Raw genomic sequence first — 21,676 nt, 5'->3', positions numbered from 1 at the left:
ATAGATAGATAGAATGTGATAATTACATATCCTTGCAAAAAATAAATAAATATTGCTGCTTCTTACCTATGGCATGATTTTAAGAAGGAAGATTTCTTATTTTAACAGCTGAAAACAACATTCCTGATAAGGGGCTGCAAAAGTTATTCAAGGGAATACATAAAATGCCATGAAAAATCCAGCCACAAAATGACCACAATTGTGGTGTTTGATTGTCCCAAAATAGGCACGCCATGTTCCATAAGCCACATGCAAGACATTGCCCCGGGCATCCCATGGGCCCTGTGTTCAAGGAAAGATCTCGGCTCCCTGCTCAACCGTTGCCTACAGTTACTGCAGCAACACTGACGGTCCAGGACAAAACTACTAAGGTGGACTGAACGTATTAATTGCACTTGGGCAACCAAACCTTACATCGCTGATCTTCAAAGCACTGACAGTATCATTGCAAACATTTCCATCACTGCTGCCATCTATCAAGAAAGATAATTGACTCCCTGTTAATAAAATGATGTTCAGTGTCCCATAAATTGCTTGAATAAATACGTTTTGTTTCTTTAAACGACACACCCAGCATGAAGAGCATTAGACAGTGAGACCTAATCGAAGACCCATAGCTCACAAGCAAGCATTCAGGCGTATTTTTAGGCAATGTGATTTTGATATCGCTGAGAGACAACGATCATGGGCTAACGGGGCGGAACGCAAGTTTGAACATCCTCTTTAGGACCCCTTCAGAGTTCATTAGAACATCTACCAGCACTTCATTAGATATCTTTCAGTGGGCATGAGATACGTGTCCATGTCACATTAATTAAGACTCCTGCCTCTTCTATTTTCTCGTCGGTGTCACCAGCAGTTATTGGGCCCATGCTTGGCACTCATCACTTGTCTGAGACATGGAGAGGTTGAGGGAGTCGTCTGAGAGAGCACTGATGAATGGCATGGACAGTTTGGAGTAAGAGAGCTCGCCTCACGCTGATGAACATGTCTTTTTGATGACCACTAAACCCACTCAATGCCGCTGCCAAGGGTAAATCGAATTAAAGATTGCAATTTGGCCCGCAGACTTGGACTTGGCACTTTCGTTTTGGACAAGTCTTTCGCCTGGAGGATCAACGGCTTACGAGGCACAGCTTTTTCAACTTACAAAGAGTAAAAGCACACACTACACTGGCTGAATCCAGCTCATAATATGGAAAAGAAAGAGAAAAATCAGTTACGTTTTTTTTTTTAGTTTCTCCCCTGTTTTCCCCAAAACAGAAATTAAGCGTGTATCTACATTTTATCATGTGTAGTATCACCTTTGAAAATTGCAGGTAGTGGAGTGTTTAACATTCTCTTGTCAAGCATACCCCTGCTGGGACAATAAATGCCTGTCCAGTTTTGCTCACAGCGGCGGCGGCAGATTAGAAACAGCAGGAGGACGGTGTAGTGTGAATACAATACCGATAAGAACGCGCGTCTTAGCCCCATTGCTATGCCTTTCCTCGGTGAATGTGAGAACCTGCTGTTTTCTAATATTTACACACAACTAGAATCGCAAATGTACCATAACTGCATTGAAAGAGCTCTTTCTCTCTCGGCCATGTAAAATCAGTATATTTCTTTTTCCATGTGTGGGTATTTCGGAATGGGGGCACATGGGGAAGGGAATAAATACAAACACAATAACAGTGAAATTTATTTCATCTAAAGGAGAGAAAGATAGAAAAAACAGAGCTGGTGTTGATAAATCAGACAGAAGAATCTATTCTTTTATGCCCCCAAAACACACAAATGAAGATAAGAGCTGGACAAATTTATCAGATAACCTAACAGAAAAGAAATGACCGAAACAAAGTAAAAAGTATGAAATCTGTGATTATAATTACCTTGGAACCATCATTGACAACCTTTAATTTTTCCATTCTATTACTGCCAACTACCCCCTCCCCTTATTCTATTACTAACCTGTGGCTCTGAATGTTGGATTTTTGTAGAACAGAAAATGCCACTGTACCAGAAATGTAAAATAAGCGTGAACGTAGTTAGTATTCCAACATGGAGCCAAAAGCTCCCAAATCACTTGGCAACAGGATCTGATCCAGGTGTATTTACATGCTCCTGTAAAACACTATATATCTCACACACTTCTATTCAGGTTTGGGGGCAGCAACTTTTTTTAAATAAGTCTTTTAAAGGGTTAGTTCACCCAAAAGTGAAAATAATGTCATTTATTACTCACCCTCATGTCGTTCTACACCCGTAAGACCTTCGTGCATCTTCGGAACACAAATTAAGATATTTTTGATGAAATCCGATGGCTCAGTGAGGCCTCTATTGCCAGCAATGTCACCGAACATCAAGATCCAGAAAGGTACTCAAAACATATTTAAAACAGTTCATGTGACTACAGCGGTTCTACCTTAATATTATAAAGTGACGAGAATACTTTTTGTGCACCAAAAAAACAAAACAATGACTTTTGAACAATATCTACTGATGGCCGATTTCAAAACACTGCTTCGAAGCTTAACAAATCATTTGTTTCGAATCAGTTGTTCGGAGTGCCAACGTCACATGATTTCAGCAGTTTGATACACGATCCGAATCACTGATTTGAAACAAAAGATCCGTAAAGCTTTGAAGCAGTGTTTTGAAATCGGCCATCACTAGATATTGTTGAAAAGTCATGATTTATTTATTTTTTTGGCGCACAAAAAGTATTCTCGTCACTTTATAATATTAAGGTAGAACCACTGTACTCACATAAACTGTTTTAAATATGTTTTGAGTACCTTTCTGGATCTTGAGATGTTCGGTGACATTGCTGGCAATAGAGGCTTCACTGAGCCATCAGATTTCATCAAAAATATCTTAATTTGTGTTTCGAAGATGAACGAAGGTCTTACGGGTGTAGAACGACATGAGGGTGACTAATAAATTACATTATTTTCAGTTTTGGGTGAACTAACCCTTTAAGCTCACCAAGGCTGCATTTATTAAAAAAAAAATTCAGTTAAAATAGTAATATTGTGAAATATAATTTAAAGTAACATTTTCTCTTTTTAATATATTTTATAATGTATTTAAAAAAAATATTTGTAAAAATTATTTCTGTAATGGCAAAGCTAAATTATCATTACTCCAGTCCTCAGTGCCCCATGATCATAATTTTAATATACTAATTGGGAGAAACATTTCTTATTAAGGTTGTGCTTATCATCATCTCTTGTGCTGCTTAATATTTTTGTGAAAACTGTGATACTTTATTATTTTTTGATGGGGGAAAAAAAAAAAAAGTTCAAAAGAACAGCATTTATTTGAAATAGAAATCTTTTATAACATTGTAAATTTCTTTTGATCAAGTTAATTCCCCCTAATTACCACAAACTTTTGAACAGTAATGTAGCCCTAATAATTAATAAAAATGATTTCCCCTTTTTCCAGTCCATGTTTTAGTGTAATAAATGGAGAAACATCTCGCCATTCCCTAATCCGTAAAGTTTCAAGAGTGCAGCAAGCCAATAAAAGCCAGTTTCAAAACAAGAGCACTAGTTACCGTTAATAACAACCAACCCCCTTCCGAAACGTTGAGGAAAGCAGAGAGCCAGTGAAATCTCTGTGAGGAGAAATTATTTTCCAGCATGCAGCCCTCCAGCAAACCCCAACAGCCCAAGACAAACTCTTAGAAACTAAGAGAGTGGATCTAAACACAGGTCAATCAATGGCCACAGTCAGGCCTATCAAAGCAGCATGTCCTCTGGTGAGGTACAGGTGGTAATGTTGTGTTTAAGGTTTGCTTCCCCCACCCACCTTCCTCCCCCCAGCTGTGCAATCATTATGTACTACTGCCCCCTACTGCGGAGCAATGGCTGTGCGCCCTGAAGGTCAGTGGTGAGGAAGGGGAAGAAAGCGCACAGGGGTGCACTTTAGTCCTCACTGTTGGAACAATCGATGCCGGCATCAGCTCAGGGCTCACGCGGCTCCGCTCTGAAAACAAACATTTGGAGAAACATCTTCCCCTTTCACTGTTCTTGCTGGGCCAACTGAGTCTAACTAGAGTTAACAAGGCAACCAAGGCTGTGGTCCCCCCTCAGCAAGGAAACCAGAGAGGGTGAAAGGTGGGAGATTGGCCTCAGAGGAGCTATGAAATGGGCAAATTGGGTATAACAGCTTCAAAGATGTTTTTCGTGTACATGAGAGAGAATCGCTAAGTCGGCCCTAGAGCAGATGATGATGGACAACTGCAATCAGTTTAGTGTTAAAAGAAAGCACAACTCAGGGTTTTTGGTAACTACACAAGTTGCAAAGGTTTGGAAACTTAAGTGCATCCATTTACCATGCATCCATTTACCATGGTTTTGATTACTTAGCAGTTTGACTTTATACGTCACATTTTACAGAGCCCTCTGAAGCATTGAGAAATAAAATTCATCTAGGGCTCAGCCAATCTTATTTTCCAATTAATAATACATTTCTCACTTAATTTCTAATTAAAGGGTTAGTTCACTCAAAAATGAAAATTGTCATTAATTACTCATCCTCATGTGTTGTTCCACACCCATAAGACCTTTGTTAATCTTCAGAACACAAATTAAGATATTTTTGATGAAATCCGAGAGGTATCAGACTCATCCATAGACAGCAATTTAACCACTATCTTTCAAGGTCCAGAAAGGTACTAAAGACATTGTTAAAATAGTCCATGTGACTGCAGTGGTTCAACCTTAATTTTATGAAGCGACGAGAGTACTTTTTGTGAGCAAAAAAAACAAAAATAACGACTTTATTGAACAATATCTTCTCTTCTGTGTCATTCTCTTAGGGCTCGTTCACACAGAATGCGTTTTTGCTTTGAAAAACGCAAGAAGTGGCAGTGGAATGGGGAAAAAACCGCAAGGTCTCGAGACGCTGTTTTCTAAAATTTTATTGAACTGATTTTAACTTGAGCGCGACATTTTGTGTGATGTGTGTGATGCTGACGCAGGAGCCGGCCAATAATGAGTCGGCATTCTGACGTAAACATGGAAGTGCTGCCTGTACTGCATCAACTGCGTAGGAGAGAGGATATTGTTGAATAAAGTCATTATTTTGCACACAAAAAGTATTCTCGTCCCTTCATGAAATTATAAAAATTGAACTACTGCAGTCACAGACTATTTTAACAATGTCTTTAGTACATTTCTGGACCTTGTAATTTGTGATCTTCATTTAAATAATCCAAAATAATATTTGCTCATATACGCATATTTTCAAAAACGCAACGTGACTATTGTTGTCCAACTCATGAATGGCTTTTATGAGCCAGTTTTTTAAGTTAATGGTTTAAAACACAAGTTACCGGTTTGAATCGGAATAAAACTGCATGTTTACAGCCCTTTGCTGATGATGTATTATTTACAGCATTAACAGAATGATAATTTCTTCTATTTGTATGCAAAATGGACTTTCTAAATAAATCAGAATTTAAAAATCAGTATCAAATATAAACAAAACCCTGTAAACCAGAATTGAATCAGCAGATCTGTATTGATACAGTGCATCGATTCTTTCTTAAATTGTGGTGGCAACTTTCTTGTGCTCAAAAAAAATAGACGTCTGAGTTTGGTTTTATTTATTACAAGTGCATTTCCCCAAACTCCTGGAAAACATAACTCTGCTCTTCCAATCACGACCCTGTACACATGCCATATCTATTATTCATGTATTCTAACCTGTCCTCATCAAATTATTCCTGTCCCCTCAATGTCATATCAATTTTACTGCGATTACAAAGCAAACAATTCAAGATGACATTTGGACCTAAAAATACGCCTGCGAAAGCTGTCGTGTGTTATCAAAACCAGCGATAAAGTTACAATGCATAACAAGTGGTGCAGCCACAACTAACTTTTAATGATAGCTCTTTGAAGCCATTTCCTAGCGGAGAACAGGAAGTTAAGAAAGACTCAAGCGAGAGTGACATGGAAAGTAGGACCCAAGTGCTAGTCTTTTGTCTCCACCTGATCAAATGGCAGCCGAGCGGAAAGGCGCAGAGCCCCCTTCTCCAAACGCACATACCCGGCTCAGTGGCGTCTGCCACACGTTCGCCTGCCTCGATGCAGGTATCAAAGACCAGCTCGCCTCTCCCACAGACGTCGGAGTGCCAGCCGCACGGCGGCTTTCATAGCACAACAACAAGGGGAAAATGTGGCGGGGGAAGAGTCGGGACTCTGAGCTCCTTCAGGGATTTCCTTATCGGGGGCAAAGCAATCCCCTCTGGACCTCATCCACATAGGCTTGATTATTCAAGGCATTACAAAGGAATGAAAATAACTCACAACTCAAAGCCACTGTCGTTTTTTTTTTTACCCCTTATTTATTATCATTTCACTGTGAGAGAGTGTGCCCAACACCCTGCTAAAGTTTAAGAAAATGCAACCACAGAGAACAAATACAGACCAGACAATTTAAAAGATACAAAAAGGAAACAACTTGAACTAGAGTGCGAAGGGGATTAAGAGTTCTTCTTAGGCCTTCCTCTGCTTTTCTTCACCGCTGGCTCAGAGGAGGCCTGAGCTTCTTTCTTCGCCGGCCGCTTCACAGGACTCGCCGCCTTTTTAGCCCCATTCACTTCTAAACAGGTTACATGTTCATTTTAAAATGTTTACCACAACCATTGTTACTAAATTTGATGACGACAGCTAAAAAAGTTCAGCCAGAGGCTACTCTAAGGTCCATAAACATGGCTTACCCTTCTTCTGTGGAGCTCGCCTCTTCTTTGCCGGAGCGCCATCGGTTTCATCAGCAGACTGGCCTTTTTCCTCTGCTTTCTTTCGCTTGGGAGCCTTCCAATCAAAAAAAACAAAAAAACACAAACATGGGGATGAAAAAGATGGAAGAGCAGTGGTCAATTCACTTGCCTACAGCAACCTTGGAGGAAGTTCAAATCAAATATTAAGAAGGGACCCTTTGCTCTACATACACATGGAAACGACTGCATGCGCCTTCAGCGTTGTGAACGCTTGAGGAGATTTAATTATGATTCAGCTATCCAGTAAATCTGACAGGAACAAATAATATTATTTGAAATGTCACACGCAATACATGTGTACTACCATTCAAAAATGTATGGTCTGTAAACTGTTAAAACATTGTTAATAATAATAAATGTTTCTTGAGCACCAAATCAGCATATTAGAATGATTTCTGAAAGATCATGTGACACTGAAGACTGAAGTAATGATGCTGAAAATTCAGCTGTCCAATCACAGGAATACATTAAACATTATAATATATTAAAATAGAAAACAGTTATTTAAAAACAGTAATAATATTTCACAATTTTATTTTTATCAAATAAATGCAGCCTAGGTGAGCATAAGAGACTTCTTTCAAAACTTACCAAACCCAAACTTTTGAATTCAATATTGAGAATCTTTCTTAGAACTCCAAATAATAAAACCTGAGTTAATCTATTTGAACAATTTCATCAATCAAAAATCCTTGGGTTTTTTCTCCTCAATGAAAACTCTAACATAGAAGCTCAAGTCCTCAATTCAAGGAAATCATGCTAACCGAACCAGGGGTTATGAAGAAGATGCACTTAACGACAGCAATCAAATTCTCCCTTTTCTTCACTCAGACTGCATAATGAATGCTCGCCCCTCTCTCGGACTTGAACTATCATCCTTACTAGCCCCCCCCCCCACACCCCCTCACATTTCCCTTCCATTTTGCCAATTGCTGCCTCATGATTACCATCCAGACCCTGCTGAGCTGAACAGATTGGCTCGATAATTACATACAATAACGGCAGTGGGCAGGTAACCCTCAGCTGGCATGGGCCAGCTCCCTGGTGGCACCTTCCATATGCAAACTGCATTGTGGGAAGCGAGGAGAGTCCGTCCCCTCCCGTCGTAAGTGCGGCTCGCTGATTGTCGGCCCGCGCCGACTCCAAGGTTACCGTGTCAGCAAATTTGTGATACATTAGCAGGGAATAAACACAGGCACTCAGGACCTGTCTGTGGGAGGAAGAGGAGGGGCCACTGGGATAAACACCCGGGCGCTGGAGAGAACCTGAGATGCAGACGGCTTTGTTGCCAAGAGCTCTTTGTGCCGGACCCCATGAATGAAGAGGGCATCGAGGGCATCTTTGCGGGCTCGGACAGTTTGTTTTACACAAAATACACGACGGCTGCAGAATTCATATCTGAAGATCATTTAACTTGAAATCCAGATAAAACGATTCAATGATTAACAACCTCTTTTGCAAGTCTTCAGAGATGCAGTATTATTTCAGAGGAGTGAGATATCATACCAGCTCACACCTTGAGGGTGTTGACTGCACTATAAGATAAGAAACTAAGGTCAAATTACATTCTTCCATTTGAAATGCAGAGATAAATACTAAAAATTAAGATTTTAAGCTAACAATTCATAAAAATATTAACATCGTGACACGTCCGAGGTAAAATGAGGTGAGCAAGGGGCACATTTGTGTGTCAGCTCTAAGATCCAAATAAGCTCAAGAAAAGCTTGTTAAAAGCATTGCACGTTAATCGTATTTGAAAATCAATGCACTCGACCGCATTTCCTACTAACCCGAGCAATTAGTCTTGGACCGTGTGTGGGCATTTTCAAATTTGAATCTGCTTTCAACAGGTAAACAAATTATAGGATGTTGAAATGGCTTATTTTAAATGCTGGGCTTCAAAAAGGGACTGTCAGAGCATTTTCAATGCGCCGTGAATGAGGGAGAGTGACAGAGGTCAGTTGTTTGATGTTCTACTGAAGGTGGCTCTCACCTTGACAGAGGGCGGGCCCGTGCCATTAGTCGACACGGTGAAGTCCAGTTTTTTGTCATCTGTTGCCCCTATGGTCTTCAGGCCTTGCTGGAAAATACCTCGCAGTTTTGCATAATCTGGCTTGTCTGTGTATCCGAGAGCCTTGACCTCTTGCATGAACTTCCCCATTTCCTCTGGAAATCGAAAAAGACATTAAGCACAACATTTAAATCTTAATGCAGATGGATTTATTTATTCAGACATAGCGATACAGATGCACACTGTTAACGACACTTCTGAGTCAATAAACAAATGAAGAGCAATTATGTGTGCGATTAAGCGCAAGCTACTTGGACCTCTGACTTAAAGTTCATCTCAAACGAACACGCAAGAAGTCCAATGTTTATAAGGTGCATGTAGGTTTGTGCTTTTAGCATAGACAGAACAGTCCCTGTAGGGCAAGGTCTTCACAGCAGACGCTCACACTTTAACCTTCAGGCTAAGTTTAGAGGAGAGAGGCTGACATTTGTCACTTTGTTCCTTATACTTCTCTGCTCACAAACTGTTGTTTACTGTCGGCTGCTAAAATAGTCACACCAAACAGAATTAGTCGTGATGGCCGTGCTAACAGTGCCGCCTCCCATCACCTCGGTGTTGTGATGCGCCGTGTACGCACAAGACAACAGCCTGAGGAGGGATCTCGCCGTCTGCCGCGCGGCTGTCACAGGGCTTAAGAACTGCCATCACATCAGCGACTGAGCAAAGGGAGCCAATGACATCTTTGATTTTTAAATGACACAAAGAAAGAACGCCCTAAAGTTCTGCAAAAGTACAGACTGCCACACGCTGACTGCAAAACTAGGCAATGCAGAGGTCGAGAACGGAGATGGGTGAAAAACAAGTTTGTTTAAAAACTTCATCTTTTATTTATTTCATTGCTTTGTGGTCGAGCGGGGTAGCTGATACAATGGTTACGTACACTTTACATTTAGATTTACTTAACATTTCACTAAAATATGTCAACAGAAAATGTGTATATGTATAAAAAGTGGAAATTAATCATGCTCCAGTATAAAGTTAGTGTGAGAAGTTGCAGGAATTAGCACAGAGCTGATAGATTAGCTCTAATTAAGGCTAAATCACCAGGTCCACACTCATTATAAAGAGAAGAGGCCCTCACGCTCTTGTTTGTACATCAGAGCTCGAAAGTGCGTCACTCCAATTACCGCTTGGCAGACAAACAAAAAGTACTACTGCAGAATTCACAGGTGCTTCTGCGGTCGCAACACGGTTAAAAAAATAAATATGCTTAATTGCCATTTAGTTGTGAGAAACTGCTTAAGATTCAATACTATTAACCTACTGTAAAACAAACTATATAATAGATATTTTACAACCAAAGTGCATACATCTTTTTAAATACATAAAAGCTTCTCCTAAGAACTTAAATAATGCACTGTTTTTTCTCACCTGGTTTATTTTCTGAAGTGAAACAGCTTTTCAAGAACTCATCAATATTGTCTCTACACCTGAGGAGAAGAATATTTAAAAATGAATCAAACAACATCTTGGAAATGTATCTATTATAATTCATTAAATCTAACCCATTATTATTTGTATCCAGTAATTTGTTTTAAGGCAATTAAGGGAAAAATAAATGTTATATTGCAAAGAAGCATTTTTTTCCACGCAAGTTAATATTCATTAGCCAATGGCAAAAAATAAAGTATATTACATCTCGGTTTAGAAAAAGAAGTAAAACATGAAATGCTACAAGTGAGGTTAAAGATTCTCACCGAAGTTTGGAGTCTCTGACATACAGTGGGTCCTGAAGTTTGTCCTCCCAGGGAAGACGGCCACAAAGCCACTGGATCATGCAGTAACCCATGATTTCCAGGTCTGCTCTTCTTGAAGGGGCTGAAATGTAATAATTTACCCCACAGAGAGGAACATCAACAGGCCATTTTTAAGGGGTTTCCTAACTTTGTAGTATCTGATGCAAAGTATCATTACATCAACTTTTAAAAACATTATTTCTCTGTATAATTTTTCCATCACAAGCTTCACGAAAAAAATTAAGTGATTAAAAATTAAAAAATATCCAGTTTTCAGGTCATAGGGATTCGCCTAGCTTAAAGTTAAAGAGTGACCATTAGATTTGATTATTCTAATTTCTTACCGACTCCTTTGTGCGCATCAATACTAGTGAACTCAATGGTCCCGTCATGACACCTCTTTGGGTCTTCTTTGTACTCCTTTGGCACTCCTTCAGGAGAGTATCTATAGGCCAATCCATAATCCACTAAATATACCTGGGTTAAACAAATGAGAGAGAGAGAGAGAGAGAGAGAGAGAGAGAGAGAAAACAAACAAGTCAAAATCAAATGCTTCCTGTGCAACAAATGTAAATCATTGCTATAACAATTGGAATATAAATATTATTTACAGATACAACACATCCAAGATAATAAAGTCTACAGAAACTTTAAGGTTAATACAAATAAATCACATATGCAGCTGCAAACAGACTGATTTCCAATTAGCAGAATGTGTCACATATAAAAGAGGTCTGACAATTAGCACTTTGATAGCAGAGTTTTCAAAGCAACAGGAAGCAGCTAACAGAGTTTCAAAGATACTAAAACAGTCAGTGCACAAATTGCAGGTGCACCAATTACCCCCCCAAAAAAGTGCAAAATTATTTGATGTGTCCAGGTAAAGTGTCTCAAAAATAACTGCATATGCCAATTTGCCACAGTCAAGATTAACAGCTCACCTACAGTGACAAACATCACTAACTTTTAGGAAAAACTATTTAAACTAAAACTTTTTGTCATGCGGTGTACAAAGCTGCATGACAAACACACAGCTTTCCTCCCTGAGCATCTGAAAATTTATACAGTCTGATGAATCACCTTTTACTCTGCGTTTTACATCTGGACATGCTTACATTTGGAGATCAAAATGTCTTCAACCCACACTGCCAACTGTTAAACAGTTTAAACAGTCAGTTATCTCACAAGTCATTATTCCTCTACAAGACTGTACAAATGGTTGTACAAATATAACACCATTTTACTGGACCAGGTGAATGCTACGAGGTTAACATTCTTCCTTAATGATGTCCCAATACTGCGTATGTCCTGACACACACAGCACAACACAACACATTAAATAGCAGCTTGATTTATACGAGGGATAGAGATGCATGATTAATCGTTAAAAGATTGTGTGGGTGTCTGAATCAAGACTGCAATCTCATTCCTAAAAGACAAAGATTCGCCTGTGTCTATTAAACATTTGACAAAATCACACCGGAAGATTCAAATGTGTGTTCGTGCTGCCACTGAACCAGTTATCATGTACAGTAACACTGTAGGTATGAAACAGCTTCGCAGTCTTTTCAATCACACAGTTTTGTTATTTCTGTGTTATGTATATTCATATTTATCACAGAAGAAATTAGATAATGGGATAAATCATAAGCTTCAGAGGTTGTGAGAATACTAAGAATCTGTTTACATTGCTTTCTGTACCATTGTCTGTGTGTGTGTGCGTGTGTGCATTTTCAGTGTGAGAGGCCAAAATTTTTGTTGTATAGCTATACAATAACAATAAAAGCTATTCTATTCTATAAAAGTTTATAGTTCGGATATAAACACTGATGTCTACAGTAGAGATCAAAATAGAGCAAATCACCTTTTGAAAGAAACTTGGTGCTTCAAATAACGATTGTATCGATTACATCATTACAGTCTCCACCTGGTGGCAACAAGTGACTATTAAAAAAAATATTTGTATTTGTCATTGAATCATTCAAGAAATTTGTTCAAAAATGCTGATTCATCCAGTAATAAAACAAGTGAAGTCCTTATGAGTGAGTCATTGAATCATTCATTCAAACAGTTTTTTTTTTAAATAATATATTCAGACCATAGGCGTAATTTGCGGGTGGGACATGTCCCCACCACTTTTTGCCAGGATCGATTTTGTCCCCACCACATTTTCTCACGGCACGGATGTATCAAATACAAAAGAAACATCTCTAGTTGATTAGCAATTCATTCGTGAATTGCATTCGTGCTCTCTTGGCGCTTGTGCACACTGCGCAGTCTTCACACGGACGAGTGCTTCAATATATCGTTTAGTGCTGTTGCGGAGACACTATTCATTCAGGTAAAATCACAAAACAAAATACACATAAAGGTGTCCCTACTCTTGATATACAATCACTGATGAACATCTTTGGTTTTAATGAGAATAAAATAAAATAAATGATACGAGGGCGGATTAGAACCCGAGCCTCTGGTACGTTGAACAAAAATTCTACCGTTAGTCCATCAGGACAATCTAATATTATTCATGAATCCACATATTTATTGACTAAAATAAATACTCTTGAGACTAACAATATATTGTATTATAGATGTAAGGATGAAACTATCATATTAAACATGAGGTCTATGTCAATAAATTTCGTGCTTTTATTATTGTAATAATACAATTACAACACACACTGTCCCACCCACTTTTTAAAACAAAGTTACGCCACTGATTCAGACTAATTACGTTTTAAATAGACTGCAGCAATTAACATATTGTCAGAATCTCTAGTAAATTATGTTATTTTGTTTAGTTGTCTGTTGAAAATCGTGATCTTTGTTTGAAACAAAAAAAATTGTGATTCTCAAATCATGAAGCTCTATACTACGATAAGCCGAACTTTTCAGGAAGTTCTAGACATAGAAATCTGATTTTGCACCCTTGCACCCTCGTCCATCCTTCACTTGTAAAGTGTAAGCATAATAAATAAAAAAAAAAAAAAAAAAAAAAAGCAAAATGTGTCTTAAATTACACGTTTACATTCACAAAATCAAAACAAAACGTTTAATTTTGTAAAAAAAAAAAAACTTGAATCCATTCAAATCATTACTGATTGATCACCTGACTTACCAAACTGTATGTTAACATTACTTTCAGATGTTAATTTAGAAACCACTTGGATAACTTGTGAGTTTACTCTGTGAAAGATTCATCAGACTTTTAACTGGTAACTCATGAGTTTGATAACTCATATGTTATAAGATCCAGTTCATAAGTCATTTACATTCAGTTCAAAATTCAAAGGAAGAGCCTACAATTAGTTTCAAAAACCATTATCTTATGTTCCCATCACACAATAACATTTCAAATTCCTATATCCGATTGAAATTAAAATATCATTAAGCATTTCTATTATTTAGGTTTACAACCGGTGCATTTCAGTGTCTGTGCACTTTATTCACACATTTGTAAAACATAGAAATACATGTATTCAGAAGCAAAGAGAAGACCCAAGCAATTTTTAAAAAAAGGATGCACAGAGTCACCAAGTAAACAGCGACTAATCCCAAGAGGCCGAGTTTTAAATTGTGACTTTAAAAATAGCAGCTTAATAATACACCACTGATACATTATTAATCTTCAAATTAAATATTTGCCCCTGCCCAGCCCCCAAACCTTATTTGCTAGAGACAGCTTCAATACTGTCTCTAATCTCTCCAGTTTATGAGCCGCATTAAAGGCTTAAATTGTTTTGCTTTTTTTCCCACCCAAATCTCATTAACAGATGGAAAAAAAATAAGACAAGTAGTTTCTTATATTGCAAATCACTGGTACTCCAATTAAAAGAAGTAGGAGCTCTGTATAGTCCTGCAGTCTACACACACTGCCTTCTACGTCTCTACAGTTAGAGCTGTACAGCCATGGCAACAGAGATCTGTTTAACATGTGGAAGGCTTGAAACAAACCTGATTGGGGTTGGTGTAGGACAGAAGAAGGTTGGAGGCTTTGATGTCTGCATGCACATATTCATGGTCATGGATGTACTCCAGAATGTCAAGCTAGAGAGATGAAAGATTTGTTAGAATATGAGATTTTATAATAATAATACTAAAACAGGAATATAAGATTTCCCTCCCACTGCCTGCAACAGTCATGTTGAAATATTCTGTGCATATTTAACTAAAGTTTAATAGCAATAAAAATTAATTGTGCTTATTGACATATTTTATAATTATTAGTATATTATTGTACAGAACAGTGGCCTCCCTCATTGCTCATTTTATTTTAGTAACCCCACATATTGGATATTTTGGTTGTGAAATATTGGAAATATATTATTGGAAATTTTGGTTGTAAATTAATCATGAGTGACATATCCATACGTGAAGTGGGTATTTCTATGACAGCAGTAACATAAAATAATTGCTTTGTTAAAAAGTCAAACTGAAGTATAAGACCTCTGTTATGAAGATCAGCAAAACAAACAAAACATAACTTGGTGCACCATTAAACTTTCAGCATAGTTTACTTCTTTTGAAAGAAGAAACCTACAAGTCTGAGGCCCAGCTGAAGAACCAGTTTCCTTGGAAATTTCTTTCCGTTTTCCTCAAATTTCTTCTGTAGATCTGTACCAAATCGATCCATGACCATAAATCTGTACCTGTCATGAAGATTAATGTGAAATCATTACATTTAAATGAATAGTTTATAACTATATAACATGGGAAAATTATCCGATGATTTACCCACCCTCAAGCCTTCCTATCTTCTTTCAGACAAACACAATCAGAGATATATTTAAAAATATCCTGGCTCTTCCAAGCTTTAAAATGGTAGTAAATGGGGGGCGTGTTTTGAAGCCCAAAAAAAAATGCATCAATCCATCATAAAAAAAAATAATACATACTGCTCCAGGGGGTTAATAAAGGCCTTCTGAAACAAAGTGATGGGTTTTTGTAAGAAAAATATCCATATTTAAAACTTTACAAAGTAAAATAACTAGCTTCTGGCAGACGGCCATACACATCGATTTGCAGCGGAAGAGTAACTCCTGACCCGACGCATGACTTAATGACGAACGAAGAAGTGCAGATTAGAGAGCAAAACAAAACACCGGTCATGAATTAGAAATCTAAAACAAGAAATTTTAAAGAGAATCGGTGGAGAATCGGAGGATTTTGATATAAGAGAAGAGGTGCCTGAGTTTGTTGCACATCCCTATTTGTTTAAACCATGAGAGGCATCTACTCTCACCTAAGTTTACGCTACTCCTACATCTTGCGTCAAACATCGCATCAGGGGGTTACTCATTCGGCGCAAGTCGACTTATGCAGTATGCGTACAGTCATCTGGCGGAAGCTAGTATATATCTTCGATTGTGTTTGTCTGAAAGAAGATAGTCATATATACATTGGATGGCTTGAGGGTGAGTAAATCATTAAATATTTTTCATTTTTGGGTGAACTATCCCTTTAAGTGGCATTCTTGTGTGTTCAAAAGATCAAAGATCAAAAACATCTGTAACTTCCTAAACATTTTATTAATAATAATAATAACAATAATAATAAAAAAACTCACATAAGATGTCATGTTAATCATTATGTACAATGGTGAATTTTCCTACCTCTTACCACCTTTCTCATGAAAACCAGAGCCCCAATATTTTGGAACTCCCAAATACTCAATTTTCCTTGACTTCATCCAAGCCCCAACTGAATCAAAATATAAAACATTCTGTCACAAACATGATTCACAACAATTAAACTATTCCACTTCACAGTGAAAAGAAGAAACACTACAGTGAGACATCACTAATCACTTCTAAAACTGAACTAAGACAATCACACTAACAGTTAATTGCAATCACATGATCAATTCATAAAGTGGGCAAATTATTGAAAACTTTTATTCTTTAAACTTGTTGGTGCTCAAAGTAATATAAGAGTATTCCTCGGGGACCAAACTGCGAGTGTGCCGGAAGGTAATCTGCTGGTGGGACAAATATTTACCAACATTACAATATTCCAATGAATAAAACATGAGCATTCCTTAGTAATATAGCAGTTAATTGTCAAGGGAGACTGACATTTGGATTGTTATTAAATAAAGCGCAATACTGTGGCCTTGGGGCAGCCATAAGAGCCACCAAAGGCAGAGAGTTGTGGTTTGTCTGTCTCCATAAGGCCCTCAATGGTGAGCTCAGAACTTTCTTTAATTAAAAGAGTTGCTCTTCGACTTTTTTCAGTCTGGCTCCTCATGCATATGAGGGTGTGTTTGCAGTCACAAGGGCATACTTAGATCAGGTTTGGCAGCTCGCATGTAGAACTTCAGTTCAGAGAAGAGAGGGCCATTGTCACTTGGCTCCTGCAAGAAACACCAGAAATATCTGACATTTAGAGAAAAAAAAAAAAAAAAAAAAAAAAAAAAATATATATATATATGCATATAAAAAAAAAAACAGCAAGGGGAAAGTGTACGTCTATTATTACATATGTCATTTTACCAAAGCTATAAATTAACTATCTTATTTGGCTTGCTTGTAAAATATAAACATTTGTACATTTTCCTCAAGAAAATGTGATTGGTACACGCCCATGCAAAAGTTGCTAGGAAGCTAGGTGTTTGCTAGGGCATTGCTGGATGGTTGCTTCTCTATGATATTATTATGGTCACCTTTAATGTAAGTCTATAGCACTTTTTTGTTCAAGTTATCACTTACCACTTTAATGACATAAGGTGCATCAGCGCCAACAGATTTTGAAGAGTCTTCATTAGCTAAAAGGATATATGGCAAAAATGCATTTGAACAACTGATAAATAAATCCAAATACAGCATTAGAACTTCCTACCTTTTTTTTAATCTTACCGAGATACAGCAGGCCAAAACCTCCCTGCCCAACAGCAGATCCAAGCTTCCATTTTTTCTTTCCGTTATCCGTTAGGACTTCTCCAGGTGGGAATTCTTCAGCCAGTTTCCTCTTGGCTGGAGCTCTCGCTTTCTTCGCCCCACTTGCCTTGGACTTGGGTGGCATTTTACCAAATGCTTTAAAGTATCAAACAAGAGAAACCCAAGCTTTATTACAACTGAATTGAGGACCACTAGGTTTAGTACTGGGCAGTATATCGAGTTTGTACAATACATCGATTTATTTTTATAAACGATATAGGATGAGGCGATACAGTTTATACATACAATAGTTTGCGCATCTGAAAAATAGCGGACACAGCGTGAGATCATGCAAATATTTTCATTTTGCTGTCAGGAGTGGACGATCCTTACACAAGCGAGGCTCCGTTAAACTTCACAGACTTCAGTGAACGAGCGCCGCCTCATGCATATGCTCCAAACAGGCAAAGCGCAATAGAACATGAACGCAATAATTCTGATTAAAATATGCATTTTGCTAAAATATTTGTTGTTGGACATTAAATGAGCCACATGTAGAATTTTAAACCTACAAGTAAGCGTATTTTTATGAAGCAGTAACTATAAAGTGACTATTATAATAGTGTAAACAAATGTAGGCTAATATAATTACTAAGCTCAGATGAGTGAATGTGTGGTCCTCTCACCAAACACTTAGTTTTTTTCCCCTCAATTTTAGTTTATTGACTTAGAATGTTAGAAAGTATTGGGATTTTAACCTTTTTTGCACATAATATTGGCTACAAGGTTACATTCACTATATTCATTTTCATGGCCTTCAATATGGGGCAACATTGGGCATGATGTGAAATAATATACAGGTGCTGGTCATATAATTAGAATATCATCAAAAAGTTGATTTATTTCACTAATTCCATTCAAAAAGTGAAACTTTTATATTATATTCATTCATTACACACAGACTGATATATTTCAAATGTTTATTTCTTTTAATTTTGATGATTATAACTGACAACTAAGGAAAATCCCAAATTCAGTATCTCAGAAAATTAGAATATTGTGAAAAGGTTCAACTTTGAAGACACCTGGTGCCACACTCTAATCAGCTAATTAACTCAAAACACCTGCAAAGGCCTTTAAATGGTCTCTCAGTCTAGTTCTGTAGGCTACACAATCATGGGGAAGACTGCTGACTTGACAGTTGTCCAAAAGACGACCATTGACACCTTGCACAAGGAGGGCAAGACACAAAAGGTCAAAAGAGGCTGGCTGTTCACAGAGCTCTGTGTCCAAGCACATTAATAGAGAGGCGAAGGGAAGGAAAAGATGTGGTAGAAAAAAGTGTACAAGCAATAGGGATAACCGCACCCTGGAGAGGATTGTGAAACAAAACCCATTCAAAAATGTGGGGGAGATTCACAAAGAGTGGACTGCAGCTGGAGTCAGTGCTTCAAGAACCACTACGCACAGACGTATGCAAGACATGGGTTTCAGCTGTCGTGTCAAGCCACTCTTGAACAACAGACAGCGTCAGAAGCGTCTCGCCTGGGATAAAGGCAAAAAGGACTGGACTGCTGCTGAGTGGTCCAAAGTTATGTTCTCTGATGAAAGTAAATTTTGCATTTCCTTTGGAAATCAGGGTCCCAGAGTCTGGAGGAAGAGAGGAGAGGCACACAATCCACATTGCTTGAGGTCCAGTGTAAAGTTTCCACGGTCAGTGATGGTTTGGGGTGCCATGTCATCTGCTGGTGTTGGTCCACTGTGTTTTCTGAGGTCCAAGGTCAACGTAGCCGTATACCAGGAAGTTTTAGAGCACTTCATGCTTCCTGCTGCTGACCAACTTTATGGAGATGCAGATTTCATTTTCCAACAGGACTTGGCACCTGCACACAGTGCCAAAGCTACCAGTACCTGGTTTAAGGACCATGGTATCCCTGTTCTTAATTGGCCAGCAAACTCACCTGACCTTAACCCCATAGAAAATCTATGGGGTATTGTGAAGAGGAAGATGCGATATGCCAGACCCAACAATGCAGAAGAGCTGAAGGCCACTATCAGAGCAACCTGGGCTCTAATAACACCTGAGCAGTGCCACAGACTGATCGACTCCATGCCACGCCGCATTGCTGCAGTAATTCAGGCAAAAGGAGCCCCAACTAAGTAATGAGTGCTGTACATGCTCATACTTTTCATGTTCATACTTTTCAGTTGGCCAAGATTTCTAAAAATACTTTCTTTGTATTGGTCATTAGTAATATTCTAATTTTCTGAGATACTGAATTTGGGATTTTCCTTAGTTGTCAGTTATAATCATCAAAATTAAAAGAAATAAACATTTGAAATATATCAGTCTGTGTGTAATGAATGAATATAATATACAAGTTTCACTTTTTGAATGGAATTAGTGAAATAAATCAACTTTTTGATGATATTCTAATTATATGACCAGCACCTGTATATATATATATATATTTTTTTTTTTTTTAAATTCCAACAGAAATAAGTAGAAAATAGAGATATATACCGTATATCGTCATCCAGTCAAAAAACAAAACAAAACACAATATTTTTTTGTCCATATCACCCAGCCTATTTAGCTTTATTTCTCATTTTATACATTTTTCATTAAAATATTATATATACAGTGAATAATCTAACAGAAAACTTAACTTAAATTCAGAATGTCTATATAAATCCTTTTTATTATACAAATTTCAATGACATTTTAATATTTTATTTTCTCTGATTTTCACAGACCTTGAAATCACATTTTTGAAAATTCACTGACAAGTCTAGACATTTTATGACCACAGCAACCCTGCCAGTGTCAAATATTTGCTTACATTGGTTAAGTGTCCAACAAATACTGCAAAATCTTAAAATTCTTCTCTCTCTCTCTCTCTCTATCTCTCTCTCTCTCTCCCTCTTGTTCCAAAATAATACTAATTAAAAAAATCTAGGGTAGAATGAAAAGAATTTCGAAGATTGTTAATGTGGTCTTAGACATTTGGACATCACAATAAAAAAATGAGCCTGACCATCAGATGTAGTCTCTTCATATGATTATGGAATCTCAAGCTACACTGAACACATGCCTTCAGAGATACAGGCCTACTAATAGTTACACTACAAGTAAAAACAAGACTAGGGTGTGTGACTGACATGAAGGCCAGAGTTTGTGTCATAATTATTGACATATAGGCCCGATTTCACAGACAGGGCTTAGCCTAAACCAGATTAGGCCTTAGTTCAATTAGGGAATTTAAGTAACTTTTATAAACGTGTCTTAGAAAAAAATATTACTGATGTGCATCTTGAGACAAAACAATTGCACTGACATATTTTAAGATATCTCAGTGCAAGTTTCTTTCTTTTGAAAGAGTTCAAACATGCATTTTAGTCTAGGACTAGCTTAAGCCTTATTTGTAAAATCGGGGGAATAACTGTAAATATATTAAATAGCCAGACTTTCAACATGACAGATGTATTCGTATGAGCACTACAATTAATGACAATGTCAGTGATGACATTTGAGTTAGGGATACATTTTCAGTTTGCAGTCCTGCCAATGATGCTGTTTGTTTCACTTTTATATTTAAAAGAGACACAGGCATTAATAGCTTTTCATAGTTTTACTTTGTTTAGGAATGATACAAGTATTTAAGAGTGATAAACACGCGGTGATGTCACACAATATTATAAATGTAAGTGGTTCCGAGTTATTTATATTGTATCTGGGGGGAAACTGCGACTTAATTTCAACTCGCTATGCTAGCAGAGTTAGCTGCCTTATTACGGCTTTGTATCATCACAGAGCTGATGATTTGTACTCATAATCCTCTAGTAAACACATACGGACATGACGCTTTATCAAAGCAGATAGAGAATATTCTACTAACCTTTCCGCGCGTAAGTAGCAGGTTGTAACAGCTCTTCCTCTCCAAAGTTCCCGCAAACGTCTCTTCAGAGTGCAGCTCAGCGAATGCGATTGGTTAGAAAGAGAGTGGCGTAGTTCCTGGTTTTGCAATGGCTTATGGGATATGTATTTTTCATTTGTTTTTCCACAAACAGTTACAGTAGTCAAAGTATATAACAATAAATATGAAAATTTGAAAAGTGCTGCGAAGTATTGGATCTATTTTGCAGAAAATGTAATTTAGTAAGTTTATTGCAGTGTTTCTTTTTCTTTACTGAATGACTGTATTATCTATTCTCA

General features: G+C 37.6%; 1 protein-coding gene across 1 annotated transcript; it reads right to left on the bottom strand.

Annotated features, from left to right (window-relative positions):
• Positions 1-6,320: 6,320 nt before the first annotated feature.
• On the bottom strand, positions 6,321-21,509 carry vrk1 (VRK serine/threonine kinase 1). The gene is made up of 13 exons (XM_051868627.1): positions 21,360-21,509; positions 17,440-17,616; positions 17,293-17,348; positions 16,868-16,937; positions 16,198-16,285; positions 15,126-15,234; positions 14,540-14,632; positions 10,930-11,062; positions 10,547-10,667; positions 10,221-10,279; positions 8,772-8,944; positions 6,719-6,812; positions 6,321-6,600 (listed from the first exon to the last, which is right to left on the bottom strand). The coding sequence occupies exons 2-13, from the start codon at positions 17,603-17,605 to the stop codon at positions 6,482-6,484; spliced, it is 1,281 nt and encodes a 426-aa protein (XP_051724587.1). The 5' UTR covers positions 17,606-17,616; positions 21,360-21,509; the 3' UTR covers positions 6,321-6,481.
• Positions 21,510-21,676: the final 167 nt, after the last annotated feature.

This window comes from Ctenopharyngodon idella, chromosome 17 (assembly GCF_019924925.1).
Source record: "Ctenopharyngodon idella isolate HZGC_01 chromosome 17, HZGC01, whole genome shotgun sequence".
Classification (NCBI taxonomy): domain Eukaryota; kingdom Metazoa; phylum Chordata; class Actinopteri; order Cypriniformes; family Xenocyprididae; genus Ctenopharyngodon; species Ctenopharyngodon idella.
This window is presented reverse-complemented; position numbering and strand designations above follow the sequence as displayed.

Bases quoted from the DNA above. Each gene is read 5' to 3' on its own strand.
- vrk1 (XM_051868627.1), bottom strand. From the start codon at position 17,605: ATGCCACCCAAGTCCAAGGCAAGTGGGGCGAAGAAAGCGAGAGCTCCA. The intron at 8,945-10,220 runs GTGAGAAAAAAC...TTCGATTTCCAG, and splicing joins CACTTCAGAAAATAAACCAG to AGGAAATGGGGAAGTTCATG. The intron at 6,601-6,718 runs GTAAGCCATGTT...TAACCTGTTTAG, and splicing joins GCGAGCTCCACAGAAGAAGG to AAGTGAATGGGGCTAAAAAG.